The sequence below is a fragment of the Gordionus sp. m RMFG-2023 genome, chromosome 4, assembly GCF_954871325.1.
Source record: "Gordionus sp. m RMFG-2023 chromosome 4, tfGorSpeb1-WG-v2, whole genome shotgun sequence".
In the NCBI taxonomy this organism is placed as follows: domain Eukaryota; kingdom Metazoa; phylum Nematomorpha; class Gordioida; order Chordodea; family Parachordodidae; genus Gordionus; species Gordionus sp. m RMFG-2023.
This window is the reverse complement of record NC_088778.1, coordinates 10,062,213-10,079,449: the sequence shown is the minus strand read 5'-3', so window position 1 is coordinate 10,079,449 and position 17,237 is coordinate 10,062,213. Positions and strand designations below refer to the sequence as shown.

The window sequence follows — 17,237 nt, the reverse complement described above, 5'->3', positions numbered from 1 at the left end:
TACTATAATATTAAAACTTTTTTATTCAGCTTACATGTCATAGATTCTGACAAAAGGATCCAGCAGGGGGAAAACGTCCTCGTTTATTTTACCTTGGTATTCATTATCACACCCATTATCTTAAATCTAAATTTGATTTAGATATAATTATTTGGCATCTTGATAATGGAACAATCTATGATGCTCTTTCTAAAATAATTGGTTTTCAATTTCCTGAAGCCAATTTTAAAAGACTTATTCTTGATAAGTCCAAATCCGAAATCTGTTTCCATGATAACAATATACAAAACCCTCCTCTGGCAAAATTAAATTTTTTATTGAGTATATAAAAATTAATAATCAGGAAATTAATATAATTAAAAAAAGTAGGTGCACCAAAACTTGCCCATTGCAGACCTCTAATCAGGATGACATCGGAAACAGCAGATCATAATGGATTTTTTCTTTGTCAAACAATCCGTTTATAAATGCGTCTTCCACTTTTATTTTCCCATGTATTTACCACCAGTGCGAATGACAACATTTTCAGGTCCAATGGGAATTTAGTTAACAACATCTCAAAGCGGAACCACCAAGTTAGATAAAGAAAAAAATAATCATTGCTGAGATTCGAACCTAAGTCCATCAGATTTGTAAGACGCTCTTACCGATTAGGCCTAGACCTGTGCGGCGCCGGCTCACGCCGGTGCTACCGGTATTTTTATTCCGCCGGAAAAGCCACCGATTTTTATTATGGCGGCGGCGCGTCGTGTGTAATTTTTAGAAAGCATATTAATTATTATATATTAAATTATTATTATTTTAATTTGAATACTAACATTAATAAAATTAAAATATGAATTGTATTCTATTGCTATATATAATACATAATAGACTAGTGAATATCATTTACATTCATTCATACATCATATTTTATTTCCACAAACAATTCATATTAATTATTTTTATGGACTTGCACGTTTTAAACTACCCTATATATAATTATGAAATAACAACTTAAATCAAGTTATGTCTGGAGGTGCTTTGGAAATTTTATTTTTAAAGAATGAAAATAAGAAAAGCACAATAATGCCTGATTAAATTTATTGTGAACCTTGCTTAAAATTGGCGAAAAAGATGAGGAAATTTATTTTTATTTTAGACTTATATTTATATATATTTTATATTTTAGTTATGAAATAAAATATTTTAGTAAAAATATAAGTACAAGTAATCTATCTCGGCACTTAATTAATTATCACAAACTAACAGAAAAAATGAATAATATTAAATCCATTCAAAGTCTAAAAATTTTAAAGCCAACATCAAGATGCAGCAACAATTTAAAAGATAAAAAATGGCTCTTAGGTTAGTATTATTGTTTATTATTATTCATTTAAAATTTTTAACTGGTTTGTAATAGTGTTATAAACGAACGCGTTCAAAATGAACGCGTTCGTGAACGAAGTTCGTTTTTTTGAAAAAAGGTGATGAACGGCGTTCCTTTTTTTGACGAACTTTGAACGTGAACGCGTTCCTTTTCTTTGATGAACGCATTCAATTTTACGTTCGTTCAATTTTAAAAACACTTTTTATTTTTATTTATTTGAAAAATTAATATTAATCCGCATTTTTAACAAAAAAGTCTTATATTTTTATTTATTTGAAAAATTAATATTTAATCCAATTTTTTAACAAAAAAGTCTTATATTTTTTAATCAGCTGTTTTTACTTTTTCCTTTTTCATATTGCAATTAACGTACCATAGTGCTACAGCTAGAGAAGATAAGATTAAAGTTTATTAATTTGAATATTTTATATTTTAATTTAATAGATTAGCATTTGCATGGATATAAATATTTCATCATCAGATTCTGAAAATCAAAATTCAATATTAGATGAATTAGAATTACCATGGCCCAAATATCAAAAATATTTCACTGTTTTAAAATCAATTCCGAGATATCCTTTTTTTTGACGAGGAAGAAGAGGGCAGATTGGAGGATGATAACATAGCTCAATTTTTTGAAACAATGGATAAAACATTAAATGTTTTTAATAAATTCCCCCTTTTAAAAGAATTGTTTACCAAGTATAACACCGCAATCCCTTCATCTGCCCTTGTTGAGCGAGTTTTTAGTATAGCTAACGCTGTATTAACTGACAAGCGTTCATGCCTATGAGATGAAAATTTTGAAAAGCAATTATTATTAAAAATTAATAAGAAATTTTTTTTATAAATTTATTTTTTTATCGCTCTATTATATTGTATTTATAATTATATTATCAAAATAAAACTATTATTTTTTATCATGGCTAATATATTTTGTTGAAAAATATAAGGCATTTATTTTTATTAAATTAAATTTAAAAAAAAAATTATCATAAAATTTTGAACGTATGAACGCGTTCATAAACTTGAACGCGTTCCTTTTTTTGAATTTGAACGTGAACGTGAACGCGTTCGATTTTTTTAAAAATGTTTACAGCACTGTAATATTAATTTTATTAAGCTTTATTTTGAAAGTTCAAAACAACCAAATTTTTAGTTTATTTATTGCCAGCTCTATTTTGAGATCTTTTAAGTATAAACTTAATATATAATTTATTAAATTAATTATGTAAAACTTTATTTTGAAAGTTACTACTAAATCAAATTCATAATTTGTTTCATTCCACCTAATTATTATATTTTTAAATGTCTTTTTAATGTATAAACTTAATATATAATTTATTAAACTAATTATGTAAAACTTTATTTTGAAAGTTAAAACTAAATCAAATTTATAATTTGTTTCATTCCAGCTCTAAATATTTGGATTTTTAAATATCTTTTAAATGTTTAAAATAAATATGAAATCTAATAGGGCAAAATTATGTTTAGATATGCTTAGATTTAATGCCATTTGATTCTAAAAACAATAGGAATGACAGATTTTCTAAAGGTTTAAAATTTATATGAAATGATTATTAAAAAATAAATTGCCTAAAAAATAGAAATATAAGATAATTGATTCCTCTTCTGAATTACCAAATAGGACAACCATTATTCGGGGTGCACTAGACGATGTTTATTTATCTATAAAGGCCCATGTTTTCAATCTGATTGATTCTGGACCAAAATTTTGTTCTATCACTTTTGTTTATAGACAGATCTTTTCAAGCGTTATATCACATTTAGTCTTCATCATTTAGATGAAAATTTTGATTTAAAATATTTTACCCTAGCAACTAGAAATGTGACTCAAAAGCATACTGAGGAAACAATATTATCTGAGATTGATAGTATTAAAGAGGAGTTCCATTTGAAAGCTAAAATAATACAAATGGTAACTGATGCTGGGGCCAATGTCAGAAGAAGCGTCAGATTAGGGGATTATGAGCATCATTTATGCTTAGAGCATGGACTTTATAATTTGGTTACAGCTGATGGCATAAAAAAAGTTACCAAAATTGTTATTCTCATTAAAAAAAATTAGAGAAATTATTTCAGCCTTCAGATATCGAGTAGCTGATTTGGAATGTGAAATTGAGGCTGAGCACCTTAAATATCTGCAGTCAATTTATGACAGGTAATATCTTGGTTATTGATGATTCTGATCCATACCTTGATGACCATTTTGATATGTCTGATGAATCGGATAATAGAAATGGAATTGCACCAACCAATCTAATTAATGCAAAAACTTTAAAATTAAATTGCCCTACCCGCTGGCATAGCATATTAATTATGCTAGAAAGTGTTCGCAGTGTAAACAAAATTCCTATAAATTTTTTTTTATTCAATTAAAATAATATTAAAATTAACATATCAAATCTAAAATAAAATAAAACATTATTTTATAAAAACGATGTTTTTTGGGAACTTGTAGTCCCACCTCCGTTTTTTAAATAATGTTTATTCCTTTAAATAATTTTCTAAATAGAATAGGAAAACAATCTTTAAAACTCTTTAATAATGAATGGGATATGATTAATGAGCTTTACGCAGTATAAAATCCATTCCGAGAGTCGGTGGAATTTAAGCTCATATATACATCAATAGATCGGATTGCTCAGATATTATATGCTTAAAAGAAAATATGAAAAAAAAGCTTGACCATAGGATTCCCATTACTGAACTTTAAGTTATTTTTATTAATAAAATTATATTTTAAACATTAGATATTAGCAACTCAACTCAGTTTTATAATCTCAAAGTTGTTTCAAGAATATTTAAATTCTAATTCTACGACATCATTGCAATTTTTAATTTGACATTTAAAACTTTTAAAGCATGATAGAAATGCACAGAGTGAAATTCAAGTTGAGGATAATGGTCAAACATCAAGCTCTTATATAGTTAAATTAGCTCGTAAACATTGCCTTTCAAGTAACGATTATAACAATATTAGTAATCTAGAACAAGAATGCCATATTTTGCTCAGCCAAAATACTATCCCAGAAGAGGATGCATTAATTTTTTGGAAGAAAAAACGACTGGAACTTCCTATGCTTGCTAATTTAGCAAGGAAGGTTATTTGTATTCCTGCAACCACAGTGCACCCAGCGAAAGAATTTTTTTCATTTCTGGATTAATACTCAATGAAAAAACTTTTTTATGCCCCACAAATCTTGATAAAATAATGTTTATTCATAACAATTATCATTTTGCTAAATCTGAATTCTGACTTATTATATTTCATACTTTATATTTTGCTTGCATTCCAAATTTATTTTAATTATAATAAAAATCAATAAAATATTTCTTATATGTGTTGGTTGATGTGACTCTGATCTGAGTAAAAATACAATTCCTTAGTCTATTTCTGAGAATGAGAAAATATATAAATTTAAATTAGAGTGAGACAGGAAATTATTTATGATCAATTAAACTATGTTAACAATGTGTTAGAAAAGATCGCCCAAATAAATTATAAAAAATGTAATACATTAATTTATAAATTAAGTTCATTAAAAAATAAATTGATTTATAAATTAAATTCATTAAAAAAAATTTTTAAATAAATATTCCGCCGCCGCCGAACGCCGATAAAAAAATTTAAAGAACCACCGCCGTCGATTGAGACATCGGCGCACGACACTTTTCGAAATTCACGATGATGAAATGGTTTTTCAGAAAAAAATCATAGCATTAAAAAATATCAGTGTCACAATTTAATATCTCAAAATTACCGATTTTTTAAATATATATAATATAAATTGTGAAAGTGTGACTGTCAAAGTGTGACAAGGCTTTTATATATATTATAGATAAAATGAATTTAATATATATAATAAACCGTGTTTTGGCTGATTATTTTTTGGCACACTTAAAAATACAATTGACTTTTTTTCGATAATTATACAGCATATAATTATCATGATTTTTTTTTACTGTTTAAATTTTTATAAGAATTAATTGTTCACACTATTTTTATCTCGTCCGTCTCAATCTCAGAAACCAATAATTTTTCTTTAAATTTGATTAAGATTTTGCATCATTTCATATAAGAATGGGTCTTAATACTAACCCTACATAAATCATTTTCTTTTATGTATGCTTAAAAATAAAAAGAATATATTGAAAATGTTACAAACCCACTTAACTCATTTGGAAACTATATCCTCGTATTCGAAAGAAACGAATGATACAAAATGGTTTAAAATTTTTGACACATCCACCATGATTATACAATCATCTCCTTCTAATGTCGTGAAAGAAGAAATTACCGTTAAAGAAAAGATAGTTGGCATTAACGAGGTGAACATCACGAAAACCGACGAAGAAATTCTTATCAAAGGGAATATAACGAAGATGACTAGGAAAGCTATTGATTCCCGACCTAAATCCCGTCATAATACATCATGTCCTATGATAATTACTAAAGAAGAGTTCGAGGCTATTCCAAGGTGGGTAATGTGACTTAAATTCGACATTACTTATTTATTATTAAAGATCATATATATTTTTCCCCTATACGATAGTTACATTGATTTTTATTTATCATCTTTAAAATAAAAGGTAAATATTTTTTATGCACATTAACTAGTTTTAAACTTTGTGAACACCTTAAAATTTTTCTGTTTATCATGACCTACTAATGATTAACTATATTTTTGTTTTTTTATTCCCGTAAGGTTAACCATCTGATTTAAAATGCAACGTTTATTGCTGAATGTGACTCATTAAATATTTTTAAATCCTCTTCTTGTTGCAATATATATAATTAAAAAAATATATTACATTTTTTACTACTTTTTTGATTATTTTATAACATAAAAAATTGAATTTTAGTTCCTTCTATTCATTTATTATTAAAATTATAAAAAATATAATTTTATGTAATATAGAATAACCAAAAACAATGAGAATAATTAAAAAAATGAGATATTCTATCGGTTAAATCATTAAATAATGTAATGATCTAATAAACTACCTATCAAAATCAGTTAATTTCATTATACAATATAGTCATGAGTTTTGAATACATATAATTAGGACATATCGGATTGGCGGCGACACTATTATAAATAGGATGTTGATGATATTTTGAAATTTTTTTAATCGGATTTTACAAAATATTATGAAAATTTAACTAATATTTTGTAATTTATGAAGAATTATATTTTTTATTGAATCAAACTTATTTGACACTAATTTTACTCCTAATTTTTTAAAGTTATATGAAAGGACGATTCAAATTAGGAGAAATAAACGATTTTTTTGAAAAAATTCATTTCGCTCTCATCAAAAAATACGAGTTCTTCGAAAATGGCTCTAAACCCGGGAATTTTAAAAAATTGGGCATAGAAATGCAAAAACTATATCGGGAGTACAAAAGTAAAATTTAAAACAAAATATAAATTGTTTTTCTGAATAAATTTTTTGATGTTGAATCGACACTAACACTATTCAGTAGATAGGTTTCTAGTTGTATAAGTATCATCTGTTTGAAAATAAATTTTATGCAATGTAAATTATTAGGGATGTAACATAGAGGAATTTTTTCAGGAAACTTCGAAATTTTTCCTATAATTTTCCCAATTTTATTTTATGTTTTTTTGATCACATAAGGATTATTATCATATTTTGGAAAAATATTTTTTTCTCTTGGTTCATATATCAACATTGTGTTTTGTTTTTGTATGTACGTCATCTTCAAAATATAATAAAAGCTCAACTCGTAATGTTTATCGGAAGAATTTTTTTTAATAATTACTGAGATAAGGTTAACGAAAAGAATTAAAGTATAAAAAGATATAGAATAGGGTGGGCCAACTTTCTCTTCTAATTTTAATTCAACTAATAATGATTTAAATTTCTGAAAAATTGATATTCTTTCAACAATTTTTATGTTAAAAAAAACAACATTTAAAATGCTCTTAAGATTTTTGTAAAAATTTATTGAACACTGAATTTGATAGGATTAAATATAAAATCACCGAAAGATAAGATAGACTGAACCTACCTTTGGAATATAAAGCCCAATATGCATGCTAGTGAATTTAATAAAGTAATTGAAGAAATAGGAAACACTAAATTAGCATCATAATGGATAATGCAGGAAATGAAAAATCCAAGTATCATTTGAATTGGATCTGCAACTCATTGACTTAATTTGCTATTAAAGGATCTAGTAAATAAAACATTACCAATTTAAATTTTAGTAGTAAAAGCTGGTGATAATTAGTAGTCTCTTAAAAAATAAAAATATTTTACTGTAATACTACATTACATAGAGCTAAGAGATTTAATCTTCTTGATGATGAAGTTTTTAAATGATCTTGCACATCTATGCAATTTTATAAAGTCATTTCTACACAAATAGAGGAAGTTGAAGCGGACAAATGAAACTTATCTGGTGTTCAAGCATTTATTTATACCAGGGAAATCTCTTACGGAATAACAATTTATAATAAACGAAAAAAGTTTTTGTTGCCGGGATATGCACTACCCTGTTCATATATATTTGACCCAAGATATTACGGATTTAATTTTAATAAAGGATTAAATGTTATTAAACCTATTTTCTGGATACCTAGATTTAGATAATACGAGACAAATGACGAATGGTCCCCCCCCCCCCATTTTTCCCCAAATTTCCTTAAATAACCTTAATTATATATTTTCTACTGATTCCATTCTTATGTCAAAGAACCATCCTGTGATATCAGACAGTCTAGATATCCCCAAACTTACTTATCTTTGGCGAAGCGGTTACATTTATCGTAAATAATATTAGTTAATATTAATTTACTATGGTTACTTTAGTAAAAAAAATGCTTAGCTTATACTTATTTAATTATTAGGAGGGGGGATTTGTGATTCCCTCATGAGTGGTATTTATGAGAACTTGATTATTTTATAATGCGTTATAATATTTTTGCTTTAAGGTTCTGCCAATTTGATCCCATGCCAGTTCGTTACTCAGCACGATATCAATCGATACGCCCATGCTAAGCTGGATAAAAAAAATTTGCAATGCATCGTTATTTTGAGACACCTGAAGAGGGTGAAAGAATTTAGGAACAAAGGAGGAAAGGAAATAAAGTATGCCATCGATTGATCACGAATATTATATATAGGGGATGTTTTTCATTCTGCAATCGTGTATAAAAATATTATTGCTTCTTTTTATAACTGCTGTTACATTTGACGACTAATTATTATTTTAAATATAGATTTTATAGTGGAAATCTAATTTGTTATTTATTAGTATATTATAAAATTATTAACACACATTAAACATGTTAAAATTAGAAATATGTAGTTTTGAATAATTAATAAAAGCACATATAACATATTCATAGTACCCATCTAATATCGGTATAAAAAAAATTGTTAGTCATAGAATGGTTTTTTTTATTGATATATATTCTTCATTCTAATTTTAAAAAAAATGAAACCAAAAGAAATAATGTGAGTTTCTATCAAACAATGAATATCAGTTTATAATTATTTTTTAATTCTAATGTCTACTTAAAAAATCGATGCTAATTCATGATATTAACTGTAAATTTTATATTAAAGTGTTAATCCTTCATAATATATTATACTTTAATTAATAATAAAAAATAAATAAGAATAGTTCACGTTATTTATAAGGGGATGAGTGTTTTCAAATAAGTTTTTTTAAAAAAATTATTACAATTGAGATTGCAAGTACATGTATTTCATGCATAATCTGAAACAACTTTTTCTCAAAGAACCATCGATTAAACAATTCTTTTTGCAAGATTCGCCAAACTTTTGTGCTGTTTCATCCTTGTTAACGATTGGTGAAGTTTCTTGTAGAATATCTTGTTGTGCTGTTTCATCCTTGTTAACGATTGGTAAAGTTTCTTGTAGAATATCTTGTTGTGCTGTTTCATCCTTGTTAACGATTGGTGAAGTTTCTTGTAGAATATCTTGATGTGCTCCCTCGCTATTGTAATGCCATCCTGTTTGCGGATCTGGTGCGGATGGACAAGGCTGTGAATCGGGGCACGGTTGTGATGGAGCAGGGCAAGGTTGTGAAGGAGAACAAGGTTGGGGGCAAGGGTCGGCTTAATTGTTTTTTAATTTTAGCAGAAATTTGAGTGACAAACTATTAATTTATTTATATAATATAAGAAAATAAATTATGTGCTGATTTTTAGAACCAAAATTATAAAAAAAATAAATAAAATACATAACCATCTTAGATTATCATTTGCAGTCGCATAGCTAGGAATTTTCCTTAGAGGGGGTCCATACATTTAAAAACCTGGGCTTCGGCCCTTTTGCTCGGCCTTCAGCCGGGTTTATCTTAAAAATCATTAATCATATCTTCGATAATATATAATTATTTTTTAAATGCATCAATAATATGTTATTATAATTTAGTAAATTATTCTCATTGACTTTATAATAATACTCTCCAGAATAATTTCAATAGTAATAATATCCTTCCACACACATCAAAACCAGAAAAATATATATATTTATTTGATGAACGTATAATCTAAAAAAAAATTTTTTGCTCTGGGAGCGGTCCAAACCCGAAAACCACCCCCATAGCCGCCACTGATCATTTGGGTATTTTTTAAAAATCCTGTAAAATAAAAATCTCTGGATTTTTGATTTGGAAAAAATACTTAGAAATTGAATAAATATTAAATAAAATAAATTCCTTCTTTAATCGAATTGTTTAAGGAATACTTCATTTTACTAAGTAAGTTGTGTGAATTAAAATTCAAATTGTTTCAAAATGTAAAAATATTTCAAATTAAAAATATTTTTTCTTTTTTTTTCATAAGAAAAATTTGAATTTTATGGTGAATTATTTATTTAAGTTTTCCGGTCTTTATGATCTTCTTAAATTCAATGTCAACCCAAATGTAAAGAAAACTCTTTCATTTAGTGTGCTAGTTGCTGGACCAAATTTTTTTTTAGCCCGCGTGGAAAGATTAGGAAGTTCGATCCACCTTTTCTCTCCAGGAATTTGGAACATCCACATCTTGTGAATAGCGTTTTCCAAGAAGAATATGATATTCTTGTTCTATTTCATTTAAGATGGAGTAATAATTTATACTGATTGTTGAATGTTCAATGGGTAATTTTATAAAATATTTTGAATTTAATATGTTATATAATAAAGACGCTTAACAATTTTGATCTATTATATACTTTAACCCAATTTTTAATTTTTGAAATCTGAGTCTAGAAAAAGATAAAACCTATTTATAAATATATGAACATAATATATTATTACTTGCAGATCACAAACTGGAAATCATATAAACTTTTTAAAGTATATTTTACTTTAAGGAAATGATTTCCGAACTATCATTAACATTTACTATTAAATTTGTTTCATTTCACTTCTAAAAAGTGATACTAAATTTAAGGTAAGTATTTTTGTGCAATAGAAATTCAATTGTTTTTTTGAATTTTGAAATAAAAGCTAATAGTTCTACTAGATCTGATTTATTTGAGTTAGTGTATACCAATTTTTTTCAAAACGTTATAAAGTATTCCTGATATACTTTCAAGCATATAATATACTATGCCACCTGACTGGGACATTTAATTTTAACGTTTTCATATGAATAGCTATTGTTAGTATCATTGTAATACCAATTTGAAAACCCGGGTATAGATCAGTGCTATCAATATCTTGCATATCTGATGTTAGATCTATTGTACTTAATTCAATCTCTGCAGTTTTATATCTTGGAGCAATAATAATTTCTCTTATTTTTTGATAAGATTTTCAACAAAAGGTATTTAATACCATCCACTGTAACCAGATAATGTAAATCATGACCCATACATAAGTTGTTTACTTAATAAAACACCTTTGTCTCCATTTTAATAATATGTAAAATCACAGTGACTTTTGGAATATTTGATTTTTGATTAATTGAATTCAATGATTTCAAAATGATTGTGTTAAAATAGGTATAAAATAAGAATTCATCAAAATCATGATTGGCACAAAAAATTAACAATAGCGAGGTTAACCAACTATTAGAATAAAAATGTATAAAGAATAGAAATTATTTAAAAAAATTTTTGTACAGGCCATGCGCCGCAGATTTCATAAACGGCGTTTTTGATGTGTTGGCTGGCCGGTGCATTCTATTAAAACCCTTAATCGTGCTCATAGAAAGATCGTTTTCAGCATTAAAAGTCATGAAATATACATTCAATCAACATTAGGCAGGAACGTTTAGATTAAATTTGTTGTCTCTATTGAACATTGATAAAAAATTAAAAATATTTCTATTGATTCAATAATAGGCGAATACGCGATAACAGGCGTGTACGCAGCGGAGGGGGGCAGAGAGACAACCCCCCCTCCCCATTGATAAAATATTTAGATGCCAGCTATTATTTAAGAAAATTAGAAAATTCTACCTCTTATATATATTACAATTTACATTCATAGCAGAAGTAAATACATTACTAATTTATTCCACGTTTATCAACCATTTTAAAATTACCCACTTGAAACGTTTTCACACACTTAAGTATAATATTTCAAAAAAATTAAAATTGATTTGATTGAGACTGAGAATAAATGAAAGTATTATGTTGAAACTCAAGGAAATTTGCACGTTGACGAATTTCATAATTTATGTCATTGTTGAGTTAAAAGCAAAGCTTTATGTATTTAATATTTGTCTAACTAGACTTTCAAAGTTAATCATTCCAATATTAATATAGGATGAGTCTAGTGTGGTTAAGATGCCCGATTCGGGTCATTTTAAAAACGACTCGTTAAGATTATATTCAAAATAATATTATGTAAACCTGGAGATTTTGTTCATAGATGACTTTTCTAAATGTCGAGGCTACATCCTTATTTTAGCTAAAATCTTATCAGGTCATTTTCAAAAATCGGCCTTTTTAACAACACTAGGTCCAGTTTAAGTATATTATGAAATAAATCTCCCACTTTGATACTTTATAAACTCAAATGAATGAAAGTCTTGATTAATCAGGCTGCATTTACAAATCTTCAAATATTATTACCGCACATAATCCTTCCGTTTATTTCAAATCTTGATATGGAAAAAATTTATAATTTGACAGATTTTTATTCTGAGAATATTTAAATTATTCCATGATGTGGTACTAGCTGTAGGCAAACTGCTATAAAAGGTTAAATATGATTGATAATGTTCCAAAAAATGCTACAAATACATTTTAGCCTATTTCCCAAATATATAAAATTTTTTATATATTCAAATATATAAATTTTTTTATATATTCAAATATATAAATTTTTTTATATATTTTGGCACTACTCATAGTACTTCTACCAATTAAAGAACATTTTTTTATTTAGCACAAATAAATACTTGAAAAACAGTGTTAAATGGCTCAATTTGAGCCAATTTTTTACGTCTAACACAAAATTTTCATCAAAAAAATATTACTTAAACCTCAAAATTTTATCAATAGAGTCAAACCTTTGGCTATCTATAAGCAAAATTTTCAGACTGTGCAATATTTTTCGATAAAATATTGAGTTAGCCTTTTTTAAAATTGGCTCAAATCGAACCGTTTAATATTACTACTGAGAAATACTACCTCTAAAAATAAATTAAATGGGTTAACTCTTCTTAATCAACAAGGGAATTGACACCAAGCACTTTTGAAATCATTGAAAAATTAGAAATGAAATTGAAATTTATTTACTAAATTTATAATATGCTCCCTTCTTAGGAATATTTTTGAGCATTAATCTATATTTCCAACAACATATTTTTTAAATATTCTTTTCTTATATTTACTCAAATAAAACAATCCCATTTAAAAAAAATTAAATTTTTATATCATATTTTAAAATGCTTAAAAAATTTATATTTTTAAAAAAATTTATTTTTCGAGACATTTATTTTATAATGATTCATACGTCGTTAATATACATTAAATATTTTATTATTAATTTATATTTCTTTATTCTCAAAATTGTTAATATTTTTTAGTCACTGGTTATAATAAATTTCTGAAATTTAACATATTCTTAAATAACTCCTTGAATAATTCTAAAAATATTTACCCCCCCCCCCCTCCCCAGTTTGAAATTTTTTATTACTTTTATAATCCTCGCAAATAATAATCTTTGATAGAATGAATAAATAATATATTATCTTGGCACAACTTACAAAATGTTTTGTACTTTCATTATTTTATTTTTTACAAAATATCTGTATACATGTGAATAACAAAAGAAAACCCAGCCGAAGGATAGAGAAAAAAGGATCGCACGAAAAATAGAGGGAATGGGATGCAGAGCTCCCCATAATTTTTTAGTTCAGCTCTAGATGGCAAAGGCTAGTGAATCTACTGGTCTATATGTTAGCCTCAATGTGTTTTTTTTGGTTAAATTATTTTTTGAGCCTTTTATTTTAATTTTAAAAATATGATTATGCTGGGATAGACATAAACTTAATATAATTTATATTACTTTTTCTACAGATTTTATTATAAATGACTTAAAAGTTAAAGGTAAAATTGTCCGAAATTCACAGGGTAGTTATTCCAGTTATGTTAAAATACATTTCCAATAAAATAAGATTTTTAAAATTTGAAAACAAAAGATATATTAAAGTTGGAAGAATATCACTTTGATGGAAAAAGCACATTGACGATAACATATAAACGACACATTTAAAATAATATATAATATAATTAAATAATATCGTCATAAATTGCGTAATACATTCCAAATATCACAATACCTCTCTCAGAAGATTTTCTTAATTATTTATTTGAATGATAGTATAACAAAACTATATAGTAAATCAGACAAATATTTTTGAGCCAGGGTACGCTTATAAATTTGTTCTACAACATAAACTTTATAGTAGAAATTAATATTGGGAGATTAAAATCCTTAAGATTATAAACCTGTGTTGAGAATAGGTTATAAAAATTCTCTGGGCAGCGTCTACATGACAGGATTTTCACTGGATGCAAACTTCCTTCAAAAACTTATGCCTACCTAAAAAAAATTAGTCGCCTTCGCCGGCGATATTTCCCCATTTTTAATTTCACCTTTAAGGATACTCTATCAGAAAATTTAAAAAGAATAACTTAAATTATTTTATCTTTACTACCAACTATCGACATTTTGTGGATATAAAGGAGTTATTTTTTAGATAATAAATTCATTTAGCATTACTAGTTTGCTGAAAATGTCTAAACCTTTTAAATTGCATTTTTAAGGATAGCAAAAAGTTTAATTTGGAAAATAATGTCTATGATCGTTCGCAATATATAAACTTGGTTGATGAATTGTATTATAATAGGTTTAAAATAAAAGTATTAATTTTTATAGCAATAAATTTTGTCCTGTTTGATCTCAAGATTTAATAGATAACCCCCCCCCCCCCCAAAAAAAAATGTATCCTACCCACATTAAAGCCGCCTACCCCCCTCAAAAAATATGCGAAGTAGACGCTGTCTGCTGTAAATTTTTGAAAATAAAATTGCTGTTTCAAATATCAATGAGTCAATATTATTAATTTTTTAGAATGTTACCAGAGCCGCTGCCCTCATAAAGTAGGTGTTTGAGTTGAGATCGGTTTATAATATAAAGATTATAAAAATCTTGAATAGAATTAAGCGGCATATTGAAATTAGTGCCAAATTGAATTTTATTTTATTCTCTTATTAGTAATTATAACTCACCATCGCAAAGGTTATTAATGCAATCTACTTTTTAAATTATTAACCAATCCAAAATGTCTGAAAATAAATCAAAAGCTCATTAAGGCAGGACAATGGTAAGACCTTTGGCCTTCCGGTGCGAAAATAATTTCATAGCCTTAAGAAAAAGAAACCCAAAACAAAATTTGCACCAAGAAAATCAAACCACAAGAACCAGGCGTATGTTGTGTGGCCGGGGCTAATGTCCCGTTCTGTTCGCATTGGCTTGTATTTATGATACACTCAAATTCATAAATAATTATTAAAGGCTACACATTTTAGTCTAATATTATTTATTGTACATGATCTATGTCTAAAAATCTTCTATTCTTTTTTTTTAAAGTTTGGATTTACCTTAACTTTAATATTATCTGATTTATATGTAAAATTTAGATTATTGAATATAAAAAATAATCACTTAATTTTAACTTACTCCGAACCTATTTCCCTAGCCTAATTTTTAAAAAATTTAAATATGATTCCAACAAAAATAAAAACTGGTTCAAGTCCCTGGTAAAAAAAATAACACAGATACAATTGATTTATTAAAGAAACAACTATATAACACCTTACTACTAATAATTTAATTTTTTAACACGATAATATAAAAAAGAAAGTAAATTCAATTGATATTTATGATCTAGGTTTTATTTATTATTTTTACTGTAGCAGTCGAATCCCGAATAAGAAGTACTAATCGGATCAAAGAATAAACTTGCTGTAATTATGTAAAATACCACTATTTTGTATTGTATTGAAACCATGATTTTAATATTATTTCAATCTTGTATTCCTTTTTTTCTAATACTTTTTAATACCTTTATAAAAATAATTCAAAAAATCGACTTTTCTTTATTATGAAAATAATATAAATTAATTTATGTGATATATTTCATAAAACCATTAACATGATTTGGGATTAATAAATTTTATATCTATACCAATATAATTAATTATATACAATATTATAGTAGAATTCTGACGAAAATAAGTAAAGTAGAATACGTGTAAATTCTTTAATTATCGCCTTCTTCAAATATTTTTTTTTTAAAAATTTTGAAAAACATTTACAGGTCATGTGTACTATTTAAACATTTTAGCTCTTCCCTTCTTTCTAATTTTTCAAATATCAGGATTTAAATTTTTTTTAATTAATTTTGCAATTAAGATGAACAAAAATTATGATAAATAAGGAAGTATTAAAAATTTATGTTTTATTATCTTTTAAAAGAGTAGAATAAATCATTTTTTAAATATTAAATTTTTTAGAATATTAGCGCATATTTGCTTATTGACCTACGATATGCGAGTTTAGAACATATCTTAAAATATTCCAGATTATGTGACTTTTTTCTTCTTGTAAATCATAAACAGAATGAAATTTTTCGTTTTTATTATCTATGCTTTTAAAGAACATGATATAAAAAATTTTGTATTACTTATTTTAATTTTTAACTTATTATTGATCTTATTATTTAAAAACTAGAAGAATGACCAAGTCGGTAAAATTTTAAGGATTATAATGTATAAGTTTAATAATAATGGTGGGGTACATTTTCCAAAAACTATATAAATTTTATATATATGTTAGCGTCAATGTGTTTTCCAGCAATGTATTATTTTTTCAACCTTAAATCATTTTTTAAGCCTCATTTTTAAAAATTTAAAAATCTGATTTTATCGGAAGTGTATGCCGTCATGTTTGGAATACCTACCATGAATTCCAGACAATTTTTCCATGAACTTTTAAACATAATATAATTTATATTAAATTTTTCATATATTTTTTATATAAATTATAAATTACTGAATGGTTAACAGCAATTGTCTACAATTCATAGGATAGGTATCCCAAACAAGATAGAATACATTTCCGGTAAAATCAGATTTTAATTTTGAAAACTCGCTCAAAAAAATGATTTAGAGTTGTAAAAATAACACATTACTGGGAAAAACACATTGACGCTAACATATATACTCGGGTCATATTTTAGGTTCAAAAAAGAAAATTCCTATTAATCACAAATAAATTGTGTTTCGGAGTATAAAACCAGTTAAAAGATTAAGCAGAAGTCGAGTCACATAATTTTTT

At 26.1% G+C, this 17,237-nt stretch overlaps 2 protein-coding genes across 2 annotated transcripts in view; one reads left to right on the top strand and one right to left on the bottom strand.

The window, feature by feature from the left end:
- LOC135928340 (uncharacterized) overlaps positions 1-8,689 on the top strand; it is a 33,527-nt gene extending 24,838 nt beyond the window's left edge. Inside the window, exons 7-9 of the mRNA XM_065464785.1 lie at positions 5,537-5,871; positions 6,642-6,802; positions 8,356-8,689. Coding sequence (XP_065320857.1) covers positions 5,537-5,871; positions 6,642-6,802; positions 8,356-8,528 — 669 coding nt within the window. The 3' untranslated portion in view covers positions 8,529-8,689. The remainder of the gene's footprint in view (positions 1-5,536; positions 5,872-6,641; positions 6,803-8,355) is intronic.
- A 417-nt stretch (positions 8,690-9,106) lies between these two features.
- Positions 9,107-15,933, bottom strand: LOC135928604 (uncharacterized). The gene is made up of 2 exons (XM_065465060.1): positions 15,810-15,933; positions 9,107-9,507 (listed from the first exon to the last, which is right to left on the bottom strand). Exons 1-2 carry the CDS (start codon positions 15,907-15,909, stop codon positions 9,107-9,109), a joined length of 501 nt encoding a protein of 166 aa, XP_065321132.1. The 5' UTR covers positions 15,910-15,933.
- Between the last annotated feature and the right edge of the window lie 1,304 nt (positions 15,934-17,237).

Excerpts from the sequence above, each read along its gene's own strand:
- LOC135928604 (XM_065465060.1), bottom strand. The coding sequence starts at position 15,909 with ATGGTTTCAATACAATACAAAATAGTGGTATTTTACATAATTACAGCA. Across the intron at positions 9,508-15,809 it reads TTCGGGATTCGACTGCTACA|CCGACCCTTGCCCCCAACCT; the intron begins GTAAAAATAATA and ends AAAACAATTAAG.